The sequence below is a fragment of the Coptis chinensis genome, chromosome 7 (genome assembly GCF_015680905.1).
Source record: "Coptis chinensis isolate HL-2020 chromosome 7, ASM1568090v1, whole genome shotgun sequence".
Taxonomy (NCBI): domain Eukaryota; kingdom Viridiplantae; phylum Streptophyta; class Magnoliopsida; order Ranunculales; family Ranunculaceae; genus Coptis; species Coptis chinensis.
This window is the reverse complement of record NC_141462.1, coordinates 18,831,766-18,849,959: the sequence shown is the minus strand read 5'-3', so window position 1 is coordinate 18,849,959 and position 18,194 is coordinate 18,831,766. Positions and strand designations below refer to the sequence as shown.

General features: G+C 38.6%; 3 protein-coding genes across 4 annotated transcripts; all 3 read right to left on the bottom strand.

Moving 5' to 3' along the window:
- Window positions 1-3,815: 3,815 nt before the first annotated feature.
- Window positions 3,816-7,704, bottom strand: LOC147486436 (laccase-7-like). 2 transcript variants are annotated; one of them, XM_086573074.1, is made up of 6 exons: window positions 7,391-7,704; window positions 6,623-6,777; window positions 6,304-6,551; window positions 6,072-6,200; window positions 4,960-5,916; window positions 3,816-4,256 (listed from the first exon to the last, which is right to left on the bottom strand). In XM_086573074.1, the coding sequence occupies exons 1-6, from the start codon at window positions 7,475-7,477 to the stop codon at window positions 4,126-4,128; spliced, it is 1,707 nt and encodes a 568-aa protein (XP_086429200.1). In that variant the 5' UTR covers window positions 7,478-7,704; the 3' UTR covers window positions 3,816-4,125. The 2 variants fall into 2 exon arrangements, with proteins under 2 accessions (XP_086429200.1, XP_086429201.1); XM_086573075.1 differs by lacking the exon at window positions 3,816-4,256 and adding an exon at window positions 4,697-4,872 and having other exon boundaries at window positions 7,391-7,617.
- A 6,156-nt stretch (window positions 7,705-13,860) lies between these two features.
- On the bottom strand, window positions 13,861-14,676 carry LOC147486435 (uncharacterized). The gene has a single exon (XM_086573734.1). It carries the CDS (start codon window positions 14,674-14,676, stop codon window positions 13,861-13,863), a length of 816 nt encoding a protein of 271 aa, XP_086429860.1.
- Window positions 14,677-16,520: 1,844 nt separating this feature from the next.
- On the bottom strand, window positions 16,521-17,516 carry LOC147486434 (uncharacterized). Its single transcript, XM_086573733.1, has one exon. The coding sequence runs from the start codon at window positions 17,514-17,516 to the stop codon at window positions 16,521-16,523; it is 996 nt and encodes a 331-aa protein (XP_086429859.1).
- Between the last annotated feature and the right edge of the window lie 678 nt (window positions 17,517-18,194).

The following is an 18,194-nucleotide window of genomic DNA, read 5'->3' as shown; positions in this document are numbered from 1 at the left end:
TTGTATGAATCAACTTCTTCTAAAAATCAGACACCACAATCACAGTGAATCCAACCCCAGCCAACTCCCATACTATACAAATAATTCCATTTATCAGCGACAAAGAAATGAAAATCTAAAGAAAGTGTGCCAATAAAGTCATGAACACTATCTGGTCCATGTAATGTATTGAGACGATCTATTGTAAAGCAATAGCAATATAGCATAGCTTCCATTTAAGGTCTAATATAAAAGCAACTAAGTTGTCTAATATACCGGCCCATAGATTTTTAGGTTGTGCAATGCATGTTAAAAGAAAATGACAGGCCTATATTTTACACTTGAATCCCAAAAGCAACCTAAAATCACCTGATTTTTACAAACTTGTTCAAGTACATACTACAAAATCCAATACAGGAATCAAGCTAGCCAACATGAACAGAAATAAACTCATGTACAAACCTCGACGCCCCCATCAAGTCTCATATGAAGTCGTTGTCCGACAAATGCTTGCCTGCAATCATCCAAATTTGTTGCTTCCACCATATTAGTGAATGAAGTGAATGATAATATAAATAAATAATATAAATAATTAAACAACCAAACATATGAATGAACTGGTAGAGGAAACTAAGTAGTATACTTTTCCTTCAAAGTCTCAAATTCAACATATATTGGGTTCTTTCACACTCTCAAGTGCTCTTCTTGGCTGAGGCTTCTCCAATCCCAAATTTCGAACCTGCACCAGTTCACTTTAATTCAGGCCAAGGACCAGATACACAAGCTTTTAAATCAAACGTGATAATTAAAGGAATCTTTACATTCTTTTTGTTTCACTTGTTTGCATGAATTTAACTTTTTATTTATCAGGGACCATATACAGAAGCTTTTACATCAAAAGAAATGTGATAAACAGAATCTTGCGTTCTCTATGTTTTGCATATTTGATTGATAGTACTTTCAATCTTTGAAAGGTGACTTGATTTTGGTTCTTTTATGATTTTGATTATGACATGAAGTTACAGCTAGAAATTTTGACACGTTCACATAGTTTGCCATGATTAGTTCTATGAAGATGAGATCATCTTTAGATGCCAGACATTCAACAAGCTGTGGTTTGATGCGCACTTAGCACAAACCTTAGTGGAGCATTCAGGCTGTGGTTCCAAGCCTTTGAGGCACTTATAATGTTTTTGTTATATTCTAATGACCACCAGCCTAGGGGTCTGAGATTTTTATTAACAAATCAATAAACTTTGTGGTTATAGATAAGTAGATAACATGATTAACATCATAATAAACTTACTTCATCATGAAATCAAGCCATGCATGGGGGTTCTTCTGAAGAGCATTCACGACTGGTGCATACTTGTGGGGCTCAAGTCCATACTCGACAGTATCTCTCCAACCTCGGCTGACCCTCTGCGGTTTACATAGAAAGAATTTTACATGCTTGAATAAATTGAAAGAGGATGTATATTTTTCCTGCCAAACTATGTGATTATAAGCCAAACTCGTTGCAGTAAAAATAATGAATGTATTAAAAAAAAATATGAAGGAGAAGAAACAAAAAAGACCTGTATCAGGGACATTGATAACTCTTTCCCATCTCTATTCAAAACCCTTCCCTTCATCCTCTACATCATCTTTTTAGCAGTGAATTAATCCAAATAGAAATCTCAAAAAAAAAAAATCAAAATCTGATGAATAAAAGGAAATTCTCATGATTTAGAGAATTGAAAGTAACAATCATACCTAATTTAGAGAAATAGTCAGATGGTTTTATTGTCCATGACCTTTTAATTTTTCAATAATGAGAGGAGATTGGAGAGAAAAAGAGAAGCTACAACGATGTAACTGGTTTTCTAGTAATGAAGTCGGTATAAATGTTAATAAAAGTAGTATTAATGGTAAGCGTACCTCGCATACAATTGAAATGGTGCGTGCATTTTATTTCCGACTTGAATTTACACAAAAATCCTTAAAGGTATTATGTAAACTTAAGGGTATAAACGGAAGCAAAAACAGAAATGACGAAATAGTCCATTTTAAGGGCATTGAATAATTTGTTTTAATATTTGATCAAGGGTATTTAGTGGTAGAAAAAAGGTTGGTCCAATTTAATGTCCATGTTAATTATGGTGTACTCTACTAATTGAGATATATATATAAATTGAATTTAGTATATGACTAATATATTCACAATTTTTTGGTGTTTTGGGTGTAAATTTTCCACTTTATATGGTTACGATTAGAGATGCTCTAATTGCGTTAAGTATGCCTAGTATTGTCACAGTAAGGAGGGTTTTTACTAGGGACACTCTGCTATTAGTATTAAGGACCACAAACATTAACTACCACCCACAAATCCCACAATCCATCACTTGCTAGATGTGAAAGTTAAAGTAATTCAATGTTGTGTAAACATATAGTGGGTCTCTGTACGTGATGAAAACTAGAATTTGAGTGGAATACTCAGAAGTGCGTGTGCTTCTGTCTTTCCGATCATTAGAAATTCTTCTCGGGAAATTAAATTTGGATCTGTCCCCATGGCAGTGAAAATGATTCAACGTGAGGTACACCTTCAATCACTGTGATATGAGCAACAGAGAACTACACCATAATATCACAATATTACTTGTTTGATAATTTGATTAGACCCAAGGGTGTATGTGTGTAGGATTTGTAGGAATTTTAAAAATTTCTCTACGGGTTTAGTGGTTAACGGGTCAGGAACAAAATTATTGGCTATATCATATTTATTAGGCCACGAGAATATCTTTATAGGGATGAGGGTTCCGAAACTATTGGATGTGTGATCCAACGGTCTAAAAATCAAAAAGAAAAAGAGATAATGTGAGTTTGCTTTTGATTTCTAGACCGTTGGAACACACATCCAACGGTCTCGGATCTCATCCCTATGAGGATATCTTCGGAGTAGACAAACTCTATTTATTATTATTATTATTATTATTATTATTATTATGTGTCTTCAAGTGGACTTAAAAATGGGATTGCATTAAGAGTCACCGAATTATTCCCCCACATTTATCTCAAGGAAATTTCATGCTTCTTAAATTGATTTCAGTAGAACTTTTTGGCTACTCGAGCAGTAATTTCAAGGTTTTCATAAATGCACAACTTATTTTACTGAGGGCATTCGACACCTAAAACAAAACCAAACAGACCCTAAAACCAAATGGGCACCACTAGAAAATTGAATAGGCACCACTTAAAATTTTATTTATTTTTTAATAAAAAAATTATTTAATTTTGATTAGTCTGCTTTTATCTTCCGTTCCATTGAATCAATGTGCATTTTTAATACTGACAAAATTCAAAATTTTAATCATCTTCTACAAAATTGAACGAATGGGCATATTCAAATGCACGATTGAATAATTTTACTACAAGTTTTGCTTTGATTTCAACTGTAATAATGTGGAGAAAAGATTATGGAATTGATTCGTAAATTATAATGAGACTTATTTGTTTTAATGTTGAGGTTTCTCCAAATTTTAATAAATTTTATAATTCAATCATTTTTTTTTGAAAAATAAAATAAATAAATCAATGAGCATCTTCGATCAATTAGTGATAAATTTTATAAATCTTTCTTCTTTTATTTTGAATATTGTAAAATTTGGTAAAAGAAAATTTGTGTTTTGATTATTAATAAACTATTTAAAAAGATTATTTTTTTCAGTCCTAATTCTAAAACCCGTTTGTTTTGTGGTTATCATGTGATGCCCTTGGTAAAATCAATGGTATCTATATGAAAACCCTAATTTTATTCCTCCCCTCCCCAGCCCCTCGAAGCTCCCAACACACTAAAATAAGGACAACTTTATATATATTCAACCAAATTGGACGTACAAAGTTATGGGGTTTATGCCGACCCCTATCGCCTACATTAGAAATAAATTAAATCATCTTAGATAGATAACTCCATATGCATCTTCTTTTACAAAAGAACACATTGGATTTATACATCAATTCAATTTTGTTTGTTTTTTTTTCTTTAAAGAATTGCGAAGTAATCTTGATCATCCTTTGCATTCTTTTCAAAAGGTAATTTGGAGATGAAAATGGAAAAACAAACTCCAACTCCAACGAATGTAATTTTAAAAGGTTATTGTGTAAATTCTAACAACGAGGATAATCCAGGGGTGGCGAGGGAAGAGTTGAAGATTTGGTTTGCCCATTCTCAACTAGGAACGCCATATTTAAACCCCATGGTACGTGGAAATCTGTGTGGCAATGCACGAACCATACACCTGTAAACAACAATTGTCCAACATTAAAATCTGGTTAGTCCTTAATAAGCATTTTGCTTGTCTTGGCAAATAATATGGTATATTCTTGCATTGAGTCATGACTCCTGACCAATGTTGTATGGACGTGGACGACTTGATTATATCTCAAAAAAGTAGGACGGGGATGTGGAAATTAATTAATATTTATAAATATATTTTATATTAATTAAACATTAAAAACTAAATTAAATGTATTAACATTCATAAATTCAAAACTATTCAAGATAAATAGGCACAAAATTAAGTTTAATATTTCTTAATCAAACTTTAAAAACAAGTCATAAGTCTTGATCAAACAAAAACCGAAAAAATTGAGTTTTTTTTAACATTATTTAAATTTATTTTTTGAGTCAAAATCTACGTCCTGACCATGTTGACCGCGTCTTGACCCGTGTCCAGTTTTGTTGAACGCATCTTGATTGTGTTGACCGTATCGGACGCGCATCCATGCCGCATCCGTATCAGACATGGATACAACCCTTTGGTAGGTGCGTCCATGCTCGGACGAGGACACAACCCTTTGGTAGGTGCGTTCATGCTTTAGAGTTACTGCCTATCTCGTGTGTCATTTGTAAAACTACTCAAATTAAAAACTTAAGACTTTTAGTTATTATAATTGTGCAGAAAGAATTTAAAAAAACCATAAATGTATCGTTATTTTCACCTGGGTTATTGGCTCGAAATCTGATAACAGCCCATCCACCAATAGGCACAGCAATAGTGCTCCGTTGTTGAGGATTTCTCAAGTTGAACATTGTTGGGCCATTAATTGGATCATAATTCCCAAACCCTTGGGCTAACACATAGAAATCGAACCCATGAAGGTGCACCGGGTGACTCTCAGCTACAAGTAATGCAGTATTCTGAAACACAATCTCCACAACTGAATTGTACTTTAATCTCTTGACACGTGTCCCTCTCTCCGTCATTAAGAGATCAAAGTTTAAGCTCTGCTTGGGATTTGTGTAGTCGAACACCACAGGCGGATTGTTTGGGAAATCATCGGTGTAGATTCCATCCACGCCATAATAGAATGCCTCCAACAATGACAACGTGGAAGGCCCTAGATAGGACACGTTGTTCATGCTGGCCGAGAGTCGATAGCGTGGACCAAGTGGACTCGAACAATTTGCAACAGGCCCACATGGTTGAAGCCCACCACTAATGGTTATGAACATTTTCTCGTCCACTGTGTTTGGGCAAGGAAGCCAAAAAGGCCCAGTTCTGAGGCTAGTGAGATTGCTATAGAACTTGAATGCTGTTGGGGTGTCCCTTGGGGATGGTAGGACCGGCATCAATCCTGTTGATGATGTGGCGCCAATGTAATGGACAAGGCCGGTGGTAGTCCCATTTGGGAATATTAGGATTGGTGTAGCCGAATACGGTTGAGCAGCCATGTAGTAGTCCCCAAGAGGTTGATTAGCTTCGAAGAGTACATCTGCGGTCTGTCCAGGTGCGATAACAATCACATCGGTGTCGTACGGAACAGTGTAACTGGCATCGATGGCGACGACGGTGAAAGTATGTTGTGCTATTTTGAAAAAAAACTGAGCAGCAACAGCGGCATTTATGATTCTAAGGAGATATGTCTTGCCTGACACCACGTTCAATTTAAACATACCTAATAGCATAATGAATCAAAAGTCAAAACACCAAGAAGAAAATGTTAATGGCAAAATTAAACAAAAAAAATATAGAAAAAAAGGGCAACAATCTTTATTTCTCAGATTACGTAGCAAGTTAAATTACTGGAAATGATGCTAAGAATTTTCTCACCATCTGTGGAGCATGGGTAGAGGTGACCGGGCTGACCATTGATGGTATAAGCATTTGAAAGGCTAGGTCCACCACCACTCTTAAGAAAATTGTTTTCTACATCAACAATGTTTTCATTCCACCACTCCCCTGGTAGTCCATAAGTGAAGAAAACGTTTTCTTAAAATTGGACCACAATTCAAAATGAGCATAACAAATACTACGATGTGCATTCCATATGTGAGATTATTACCTAATACTAGAGGAATCTCCATGTAAGGGATTTTAAAAGGATATCCACGCAATTTAGGACGAACAATAATCGCGCCATGGAGTGTTGAACGGAGCATTGAGATATGAGCATGAGCATGCCACCAAAGGGTTCCCTCCTGCCCAATGATAGCGAATCTGTAAGTGTAGCTATTTCCTGGAAGTATAGGACATTGGGTCACATAAGCAGGTCCATCAGCCCATCCACTTAATCTTTGAAATACCCCATGCCTGCATCAATAACACACGGGATGAGTTTATTATCTGTGATGTGATTAATGGGCCGAAGTCCAAAGATGTACCAATGAAGGGTAATGTTGAACGGCGACTCATTGAAAACATGAATGACGAGTGAATCGCCCTCTCGAACTTCGATGGTCGGCCCTGGTAAGCTGCCTGCATTCACTGCAGTTTTAACATATTCTTGGCACAATCGTTGGATTGGAAAATTACCTACCTGAAAGCACAAAAAAAATTTGTACAGACATTAAAACAATAAGCATTTCAATATAAGTAAAACAATGTCTTATCGAAAATGGGGCCGTGAAATGTCCTGGCCAGGCGAAAGGCCACATGGTCTTCTTATTTTAGTGATTTTCCTGGTTCGCGACCCAAAGTTTGTGCTTTAAAACATCAGCTAGCCTATAGTGCTGATGGTCGAGGACAAGCCCGCAGCTTAAAAAGTCTAATCCAACACAAGAAACCACTCCATATGGCAAAAAGTTGCATCTTTCTCTAATTGCAAAATGAGGTGTCTGTTTCAATTGCTGGATGTTAAATACTTAAATGAGTTTTCTTCTTTCAACCAGCAAAATGCAATTAGCAATATGAATAATTAGCAACAAAAGCTGGATAGTGCTGAATAGACTGTAGCGTAGTGGTTTTTTCCTCTATTCAGCAAACAGATTCAGCGATTCAATCAAACAAAAAAAAAAACAGATTCAGCGATCAAACCAAAGACAGAATCAAAATAAAAAACGACAAAAAAAAAGGAAAATAAAGAAGTAGAACAGTAAGATCAGAAGAAAGAGATAGAGATAGAGGGAGGCAGCAACACTAGCTCAAATTACATTAAACGTGTGTTCAACTATTGAAGAAGCAGCAATAGTAGCAAGTATAACTGCTGTACATGCAAGCAACAAGATAATCCGTGCCATGTTGAAGACACACTGCCTGCGAAGAAGCTTCTATTTTATATACTAATCAGTGGTAATTGATGAACATGACTTCCATTTACTGCTCTCGATCACGCATTTAATTATATAGGTGAAGTCTTGCCTTCCCCACGTTCGATCATTATAATAATTACACACAACTTAGCTGGTTTGATTATGATCCTATTGAACTCAACCTTGATTCTAAGTTTCTTAATCTTTGAGAACATATCTAGGACTGAGTATATTATAGTCATCTATATAGTTTGCAGTCACTTTTTCATTTATTTTGTAAAATGGTAGAGTCAAAAAATGCTTTTTGGAAGATAGCTTCTAGTAATTAACTTGGTCGATCAATTTTTATATCTTTTCGTTTTAGTTAATTTACTATCCTCTTAGATTATGTACCTATCATTCAAGAAAAATGTTCATTGCCAATTTGTTTGTCTAACAATTTATTAGATATGAAGCACCAAATTAGTGTAACTTTACTTGCACGGCGTCACCAAATTTAGAGAACGATGAATGTGCAAATAATATGAAGTGTGGGTTTGAGCCTTTAAAGTATTATAAAATTGAAGTGATATTATTAAGAAAGTGACACTAAATACACCTACCCACCCACGCCAACGAGCCAGATGCTGTACAACGTCATTCATTTTCAGGTAGACCAACCTTGTGGTGCCTTTCCTTGGGATTGGCAGAACCCTCACCAACCTCAGTTATCCCAAACTCAAATTTTTAAGAAAAAGAAGATTTTTTTTTCTTCGATAATTCAAGAAAAAAAAAAGTACAAGAATATAGAGAGATTGGGGAGGTCGTCATGGCAGCGGTTGGAGGTGGTGATTGGTGGTAGTGTGGTATACACATGGCGGTTAGTGAATAAAATATATCCTTAGATATATATTATAGCTATAACTTCTTGGCTCTATTTTAGCTTCAAGACAAATTTTCGGGTGTAAATAACCCTGAAAAACCAATTTTCAAGTGAAAATAACTCGTAAGGACAAATAGCCCGGATTTGAAATAAATATTTTCCGATTTTACCTTTCCAGTCGTTTTGCCTTATGTTGATCTATGAACATTGATTGTTTATACCCAAATAGGTTAACGTACCTCATGCAATATGTTGAGGTATGAACAATGATTATTCATAACTCATGTTGAGATATAAACAATGATTGTTCATACTCCAATATGTGTTATTACTGATCATACATTATGTTGAAGTATAAACATTAATTGTTTATACCCTAAATAAGTACTAACAATGATTGTTCATAGCTCATGTTAGTATGAACAGTGATTGTTTATACCCCAAATAAGTATGAACAATGATTATCCATACTCCAATAGGTGTTATTACTGATCATACATTATGTTGAGGTGTGAACAGTGATTGTTCATGCCTTAATATGTTGGGGTATGAACAATGATTGTTCATACTCCAATATGTGTTTTTACTGATCATACATTAAGTTGATTAGGTATAAACATTGATTGTTCATACCCTAAATATGTATTAACAATGATTGATCATAACTCATGTTAGTATGAACAGTGATTGTGTATACCCCAAATAAGTATGAACAATGATTATCCATACTCTAATATGTGTTATTACTGATCATACATTACGTTGAGGTGTGAACAGTGATTGTTCATACCCCAAATAGGTATGAACAATGATTGTTCATACTCTAATATGTGTTCATACTGTTCATACATCACATATTGTATGATTCGTAAGAACAATGATTGTTCATATGAACAATGAGTGTTCATAGCTCATGTTGAGATATGAACAATGATTGTTCATACTCCAATAGGTGTTCTTACTGATCATACATTATATTGAGGTATGGACATTGATTTTTTATACCCCAAATAGGTATGGACAATGAGTGTTCATAGCTCATATTGAGATATGAACAATAATTGTTCATACTCCAATAGGTGTTCTTATTGATCATATATTATATTGAGGTATGAACATTAATTGTTCATACCCCAAATAGATATGAACAATGAGTGTTCATAGCTCGTAGTGAGGTATGAATAGTGATTGTTCATACTCCAATAAATGTTTTTACTGATCATAGCTCATGTTAGTATGAACAGTGATTGTGCATACCCCAAATAAGTATGAACAATGATTATCCATACTCCAATATGTGTTATTACTGATCATACATTACGTTGAGGTATGAACAGTGAGGTATGAATGATAAGAGCCCAAAACTGTAGTTTTAACCCCTTAACAATAATGTTTTTAGACCAATTATGCGAGTAATAAATAAGAGTTAATGCTGCTTACGTGTTTTTATGTATTTCAGGCATTGAAGTCAAGTATGTGCAAAAATGTGTCACTTTGGCGAGATAAAGGAGAAAGGGTTGGTTGCTAAGAAGTTCTGTAATTAAAGGCCAAGATTCAAGGAGAAAAAGCCTTTGCAAAGCCCGGTCAAAGCTGAAAAGTCAAAGTCAACGTGGGCAGAAACAACACACAAAAGTCAGCAGAACTTCCGAAGACCATATCTTTGGGCTCAGACCTCAGAATTGGGCCTACCTTATGCCAAAACGACCGGCTTGGAATCAGCTTTCCAATGGTCCAAGACTTGATCCAATCAGAGGAGCAAAAGTGGACAAAAAGTCTGTGGGCTGAAAAGGCCTATGTGGACTGAAGAAATTGGGTTTTGGGCTCGATTTTCCGGCCCGAAACATGGCTCCTCAACCCATACAATAAAATGTGGATCTGGTCTCCTCCATTTCAACACACAAGACTTAGCTCTAAAAGAATAATTAGTTTAGGTAGCAAGTAGCCATTAGAACATAATTATAGATCTAGTTTTCACTCTATTAATTAATTAGTTTTCATTTTCATCTTGTTTTAATTTAGTATTTAAATCTATTGTTATTTATTCATTAGATTAATAAAGTAATTTAGTTCTTGATAATCTAGTTTCATTTCCATTTAATCATTATAGCTTCAATTCATAGATTTAGTATTTATCATTGTTAGTTTCAATTAAATCTAGCAATTTTAGACTTATATTTGAATTCAAATAAGCAAAGTTAGAATCTTTATACCATGTCTTGTTTGATTTCCTTGGAAAATGATAGCATAATGATTCTAGGCTAAACCTATATTAGAGGGGGTTGAAGACACCTTGATGAAGCTTGATTTGTGTTAGCGTAGAGTAGTCGTAATTTCCATTCCATTCTAGAAACGATTACTTCACCATGAGAATAGATTTGATTGTTTCACTTGCTAGATGTTAGCTGGTAGAGATTACCATGAACAACTAGAGATTAGGAAGAACCAATTGTTATGCGAAAGCAGTTCAATTCGGATTACGACGATTCTTCGTTAGTAAATTAAGTCGAGTTAAAGTAGAATCAATCCCCCCTTATTCCTTATCATATTATCAATTTAGTATTGTAGTAGTTGAATTATCATAGTTAAGTATTTGAGTATAATTTGCATCGTAGTATAAATTCGTAAATCTCTCATTGACTTTAGATAGACCGATAAACTTAGGAAACTCTAATTCTAAACAACTAGGAGTGGAACAAATCTTTTACTCCAACTCTATTTCGATAGAATCGAGAGTAGAAATCTTTGATAAACAAATCTAGTAAAGTTTAGTTTTAGTTTTAGTTTTACTTGCGTTTAAGTTTCATTGTTTATTCGTGAGTAAAACTATCATTTTACCCATATCAAATGGCGCCACTGCCATCTTAGTTCCCTTTAGATTTGTTTTCGTTAGTATAATTAGTCTTTCCCAAGTCCCATTAAACCCACCCACCCTTGTTTGATTCTAACTGTTGTTGTCCGTTTCAGAACTGAAATTTTCCTCGCAGAATTACACGGAGCGCCACCCGCGCTCAAATCACTGTAAGTTAAATTTCTCCTGAGCTTTTACTGCCTCTCGGGGCCACTTGCCCAAATCATTGGACATCGGTCTGCGGTATGGATGGAGCTTGCGCCTGATGGAGGAGTGCACCCCAGCGCCTCATCCTAAAACCGATTTCCACAGGTTAGTTCAAATTTCCATTTCTTAAAGTTATTAAGTGTTTCTAACTCGTTATATACACTAAGCTCACGGAAACAATACGCTATTCATAAGCGAAACAAGGAGGCTTTCAGGTACTTCTTTCTTCCATACCTCGCATCTCCTGTGAGAGGTTTATACTAGCATATCAGGATTGTTTGAGTGTTGTCGTGTTTAGTTAAGATTGGTCTTAGCCTTGCATGAGATTAATGTCAGGTAGAAGAAAAACGCCTAACGTAATCAACCGGCAACGTCAACAAACACGCCTTTCTAGTATACCACTCACTACACCTCTAGCTAATATACCACACACAACACTTGAAATAATGGCTGAAGAAAGAGTCACCTCTCTCTGACTTTTACAAAGCCTTGAACAATAGCCCAAAATCTTGCATCATTCTATCAGACCCAGTGGGGGATTTTCGAATCCCCCCAAATATATTTAATTTGTTACCCGTTTTTCATGAGTTAGACTATGAAAAACCTTATCAGCACATGCGTAGGATTGACCAAGTCCTTACTATATTCCACCATTCTACGGTTGGTGCTGAACAAATTAAACTGAGGGTATTCCCCTTCACTTTAGCCGATAAGGCGGCGTCTTAGTTAACTGCCCAATCGCCTAATTCTGTGGACTCGTAGGCCAAACTTGTTCAACTATTTATGGAACATTTTTACCCCCTGAAGATCGATGAAATGCTTTCCAAGATTCATTTCTTTCGACAGAATCCTCATGAATCATTTTCAGAGGCTTGGAATCGTTTCACCGATCTTCTTATAGAGTATCCACACCATAACCTTGCGAAAGACATGTTAGTTCGTGCCTTTTTCAAGGGACTGTTACACCACCATAAAGAGGTGCTTGACATAATGAATGAGGGTAGTTTCCTAAGTAAAGGAGCCTCAGAGGCTTATAAATTTTTAGAAGATCAAACTAAACGTAATAATAACTGGGGGGTAGTGACAATATATCTCCCGTTCCGCTAGTTCTTCTACAACAGTTAAGGCCGCCGGTATGTTTGAAATGAAACCCGATCCTGAGCTTAAAAACTTAATTGAATCTCTCACTAAAAAGGTAAAGGCTATTTCTATTCAACAAAAACCTATCCCCATCATGAATGTCAACTCCAATCCATGTAATTTCTGTTTGAGTCCAGAGCACCCTGACTCCTATTGTCCTCTCGCTTATGAACAACAAACATCACAACAATATAATGTTTGTTCCATTAATAGCGAACCTAACGCAGCTTGGCGACAAAACCCCAACTTCGGTTGGCGAAATAATCAACAACCTCCAAGGTTTAATAACCAAAATGTTAGGCCAACAAACAATTACAACTAAGCTCCACCGAGGCAAGGACAAGGACAAGGGAATTATAATAATTATAACAATAATAATTATAATGCTAATAGAGGTATTGTTCCGGTACATAATAACTATCAAAATCCACCCATTAATAATCAACGTGACATAGTTCCTGTCACACAACCTATAGCTAACACTTCTCCACAACCAGATCATTTTGATGCCTTTATGCAAACCCAACAACAGATTTTACAAGCTATCCAACTTTCCTTACAGCAGTTAGCACAAGAGAAAGTACAACCCACAAGTGTATTTCCAGGTCAAACGATACCTAATCCTAAAACAACAAACACAACCTTTGAGGTAAACGATAATACTAGTACTGAAAATGCAAACGTAGGTGAGCCAAATGCCATCACCACTCTCCGTTCTAGCAGAGTGGTTGATAACGCCGTAACTATGCCTATAGTTACCCCACCAGTAATCCCTACACCGGATATCGAACTAGATACCGAAATAATAACTGAAGATCCTACCCCTGTAGAGGTACCAGTTAAACCACAACTTAAGAAACAGAAAGCCAAGGTTAAACATCCTGTTGATCCATATGCTAAATATAAAGAGAAACCACCGTTTCCTCAGAGATTAGTTATGTTAAACAAGGATACAAATTTTGACGAGATTAGAAAAGTTTTTAAAAATCTAACAATAAACTTATCTTTTCTTGAAGCAATTAAAAAGTTACCTCACCATGCTAAGTTTCTCAAAGAGTTGTGCACTACTAGGCGTAAGACAAAGATTCCACTATATGCTGTGTAGTGGTTATGTTGGTGCAAAACTCAACTGAGCAAATCTCTGACGCTTATCACATCGCTTAGCATACGCCATCGCGTCTCTCTTCATGTGGGGCCAGAAGTAGCCCTGTGTTAGCAGTCGGTGCGCTGTGGTTCTCCCCGCTGAATGGCTTCCGCAATCTCCCCCATGTAACTCTGCTACCACCTCTAAGTCCAACCTTGGCCTAAGACACTTTAGCAAGGGTCCATTGAAATTCTTTTGATATAACTTCCCTCTAATAGAGTGTACCTCTGAGAAGTCTGTTCTAGTCTCCTTTTCTCCTTTTTATCCATCACCATGCCCCCAAATAGAAAGCTCTTAATGGGACCCATCCAACCATCCTCCTCTTCCTCGGTTTGACATACCTCCGTAGCTTCCTCTGTGCTGGGTTTCTCCAACCTCTTTACCTTTATCACCATTTCCTCGGATCCAGGTATTGCAGCGGCTACGTAGGCCAGGGCGTCAACATGTATGTTCTCACCGCGACCTAAATGCACGAACTTAATCTTCGCAAACCTGGTGGATCTTTCATGTAACACCTTCAAGTACCTCGCCATCCGCGGACATCGAGCAGCAAACCCCCCATTCACCTGGCACACTACCAGATTCGAGTCCGAGTACACTGTCAGCTCTTTAACCCCCACATCCTCGGCCATTCTCAAACCCGCTATCACCGCCTCATATTCTGATTCATTGTTAGACGCCGCGAATCCCATCTTCATGGTTAGTTCCATCCTGTTGTTATTTGGTGTAACCAATACAACCCCTATCCCACTACATGCATACATGGTAGAACCATCTGCGAACACTCTCCACCCGTTTCTCTTGTCCCAAGGGTTCAAGAAATCCTGCTCAATGTTTCTTTCAGGCTCCATGACCATCTCTTCCCCCCAAGTGGGATCCTTTGCTGGGAACTCCACTAGAAATTCTGCCACAGCCTGCGCCTTCTTTGCAATTCTGATTTGATATTGTATCTCGTAAGAAGTCAGCATTACAGTCCACTTCAGCATTCTCCCAGACTTTTCTGCTTTTAATGCTTGTTTTAAGGGAAAATTTGTTGCTACCACTACCGAGTGTGCCTCGAAATAAGGTTTCAACTTCAAGGCAGAAAAACCAATGCCAAAGCATATTTCTCCACTCTACTATACCGGGTCTCGACATCTAACAAGGTTTTACTTTGGAAGTAAACCGGCTTCTCTATCTTATCAACGATTCGAACTAGCACTGAGCTAACTGCATATTCCGTGACTCCCAGATACAAGTATAGTTTCTTTCCTTGTTCAGGCCGCGACAATAAAGGAGCCTTGCCCAGATAACTCTTCAATTCTTAAAACGCTTTCTCACACTCAGTGGTCCATAAGAAATCTGGTGTGTTCCTTAGCAACCGGTACAGCGGCCTGCACTTGTCCGATGACTTTGAAATGAATCTATTTAATGTCGCGACCCTTCCCGCGAGGCGTTGCACCTCTTTGACGTCCTGCGGCGATGAAATTTCCACCAAAGATCTAATCTACTCAGGGTTCGCCTCTATTCCCCGGTGAGTAACAATGTAACCCAGGAACTTCTCCGTGGTCACGCCAAACATACACTTATCTGGGTTGAGCTTCAAATTGTGCGTCCGCAGTATACAGAATGTCTCTTTCAGACCCTCTAAGTGCTCCTCTTCTGACATACTCTTCTCCACCATGTCATCTATGTATATTTCAATCCCTTTTCGGATTTTGCTTTCAAATATTTTCTCTTCTAACCGTTGAAACGTAGCCCCAACGTTCTTCAACTCAAATGGCATCCTTTTATAACAATACGTACCACCTTCTACCACAAAGGCCGTATATTCTCCTGATCTGGTCCATACATCGTGACTTGGTTGTATCCTATCGATGCATCCATGAAAGAAAATATCTTGAACCCTGCTGTTCTATCCACCAATTCGTCCACTCTCGGTATGGGGTAGCTGTCTTTAGGGTACTCCGAGTGAACATCTGTAAAGTGGACACACATACGGACATTGCCATTCTTTTTCAGTACCATGACCACATTTAATTTGATAAACAGTCGGTGAACGCCACTTCTTGTATTATCCCCGCTCCCTTCAATCTCGCGACATCCTCGCGGATTCCCTCGGCATATTTGGGCCTAATGCTTCGCATCTTTTGTCTCACAGGCTTAGCATCTTCTCTCATGTGTAATTGATGACATGCGAATCCCAGATCTAATCCTGTGACATTCTCGATCGCCCCACGCAAATACTATCTTATTTTTAGACAAAAACTGCACTAATTTATTCCTCCACTCCTCAGGCAAACTGGAACCTACTGACGTGAACTTTTCCTCCTCTCCTTCCCCTAAATTCACTATTTCTATCTCATCAAAGTTCTTCAGCCCCACTGCCGGCTCAGCCTCCCCCTCCAAGAAGACACACTGTAATTGCTATGATTGCCTCTTATTAGGGTGCGATGTCTCTCCCTCTGATCCGGCGACTAACCTTTTCATTGTACTCTGATGACTGTTCTTGGCTGTCACTTGATCTCCGCGTACCTCATATGTCCCGGTTGGAGTAGGAAATCGGATCACTTGGTAGTAGGTGGAGGGGACCGCTTTCATCTCATGAATCCACTGCCTTCCTAATATGGCGGTGTACTACGAATCGACATCCACCACCTTGAATCGGAGCACATGAATCGGGTCCCCGTGGTCACCGGAGTAGGAACTCCCCAGGCTTTCGGCTCACCATGCTTCCATTGAACCCATACAAGTTTGTCTCATGCGAGGGCCTCAACGGGTTCATTTCCTCCATTGTGTCTCTCAACAACAAATCCACAAATACCGCCCGCAGAACTCACCATGTAATTTCCTATTGCCATGCTTTACCAACGAAACCCATTGCTTGGAGGTCCGCATCGGTGAACACTATGCTACCCCTTCCACTCGCAAACCACGGTGTCGACCGTGAATGACCTAACACCTCGTGGACCTGTTGCATGCTCGCAGTTCGTCTTATCTTATCTTGGTGGGCGTTGTGACTCAGAATCTCTCCACTAAAAATCACATTGATCGTTCCCAATATCCTCCCTTGATTTGGTGCTTGCTCTGTTTTCTCCTCCTCCATTGTAAATTCCTTCAATAACCCCTTCCCTATCATCTTCTGAATTAACCACCTCAGCGCGTAACAATCATCCATCTCATGGTTATGCAGCTGATGGTAGGCGCAATAAGTCTTGCCTTGCATTTCCGCTGGTTTGGTTCGTGGCCCCTCATACCCCTGCAGATTTTGAATTAACGACAATATCTCGCTTAACGGCTTGTTCAGCGGCACTTGTTCCGCTTCCCAGTAAGGCTTCCTCTCTCGGTTTTCCCTCCTAGCCTCCTCTCTGCCCCTTTTGGGCCGCGATGAGTACCCCCGATATCCACTGCCTCCCTTGTCTGAAGACTCATATTGCCGACGGTCCTTGCCTCTATCCAATGACAACACTGCCTTCCCCGACCTTTTCATATATTTCTGCATAGTATTTTCATACCTAATATATTTTTCCACCCTCGGGTATAGATTCTGTAATGTCGCGATCTCATTCTTGGCTACCGGCTCATGTACCCTCGTTCCCGAACGTAAACCTCGCTCAAATGCTATCACCGCAGTTCTTTCGTCTAAGTTCTCCACCTTCAAGGTCTCTGCCTTGAATATGCACAAGAAATCCCTCACAGACTCCGAGGATATCTGTCTTACATTAAACAAAGTTGCGATGTCTACTACCCGCTTCTTTTGATGTATGAAGTGATCTATGAAAGCCTGCTCCAACTCCTGAAAGTTGTTTATGCTTTTAGACAGTAAAAGGTAATACCAGTCCGACATCCCCCTTTTAAGCTTGCGGGGAACATCATGCACTGCAACCCATCATACCGCGGTTCCTGCCATAGTGGCATCTGCTGCCTAAAATGATGGATGTGGCCCACTGGGTCTCCAGTCCCATCATACCTCTCAAACCTGGGCTGGTTGAACCTCTTTGAAACCTCGGACTTCCAAACCGCGTTCGCTAACGAATTACGGTTTAATCTCACCGGCCACCACTTGGCTCGCCGCTCCTCCCATGCCTTTGGTCTGCTCCCGTTTCACTTTCAGATCACTGGCAATCATTTCTCTAACTTGCTCCTTTGTGAGTCCTGCCACCGCCTGATCCGCCACGTTCGGCCTCCCCTCCTCCTCTTTCTCTGACTCCGACGCCTTCCTCTCAGACTCCTCTATGGTCTCCTTCTCCCTCCGTAGTCCTTCATTTTCTTCCCTTAACCTTGCTATTTCCTCATGTAACAGCCTCGTTTCCTCTGAATCCAACACCATTGTCTCTTCCCCGCCTCGCTCTCCCCCTTCACTCCTTACTGACTCCACATCCTCGTCGGCAACCACCGCCTTTCTCGGTCTGCCCACACCTCTTTTCACTTTCGTCGCCATTTCTCTACTCTCTTTGATCTTCCCCACAAACGGCGCCAAATGTATTGACCTCTTTTTACTCTCTCACTCTCACCCTTTGCCTCT

Excerpts from the sequence above, each read along its gene's own strand:
- LOC147486435 (XM_086573734.1), bottom strand. The coding sequence starts at position 14,676 with ATGCTGAAGTGGACTGTAATGCTGACTTCTTACGAGATACAATATCAA.
- LOC147486436 (XM_086573074.1), bottom strand. The coding sequence starts at position 7,477 with ATGGCACGGATTATCTTGTTGCTTGCATGTACAGCAGTTATACTTGCT. Across the intron at positions 6,201-6,303 it reads GGAGATTCCTCTAGTATTAG|GGGAGTGGTGGAATGAAAAC; the intron begins GTAATAATCTCA and ends ATGGACTACCAG. Across the intron at positions 5,917-6,071 it reads CTACCCATGCTCCACAGATG|GTATGTTTAAATTGAACGTG; the intron begins GTGAGAAAATTC and ends TTATGCTATTAG.
- LOC147486434 (XM_086573733.1), bottom strand. The coding sequence starts at position 17,516 with ATGTCGGACTGGTATTACCTTTTACTGTCTAAAAGCATAAACAACTTT.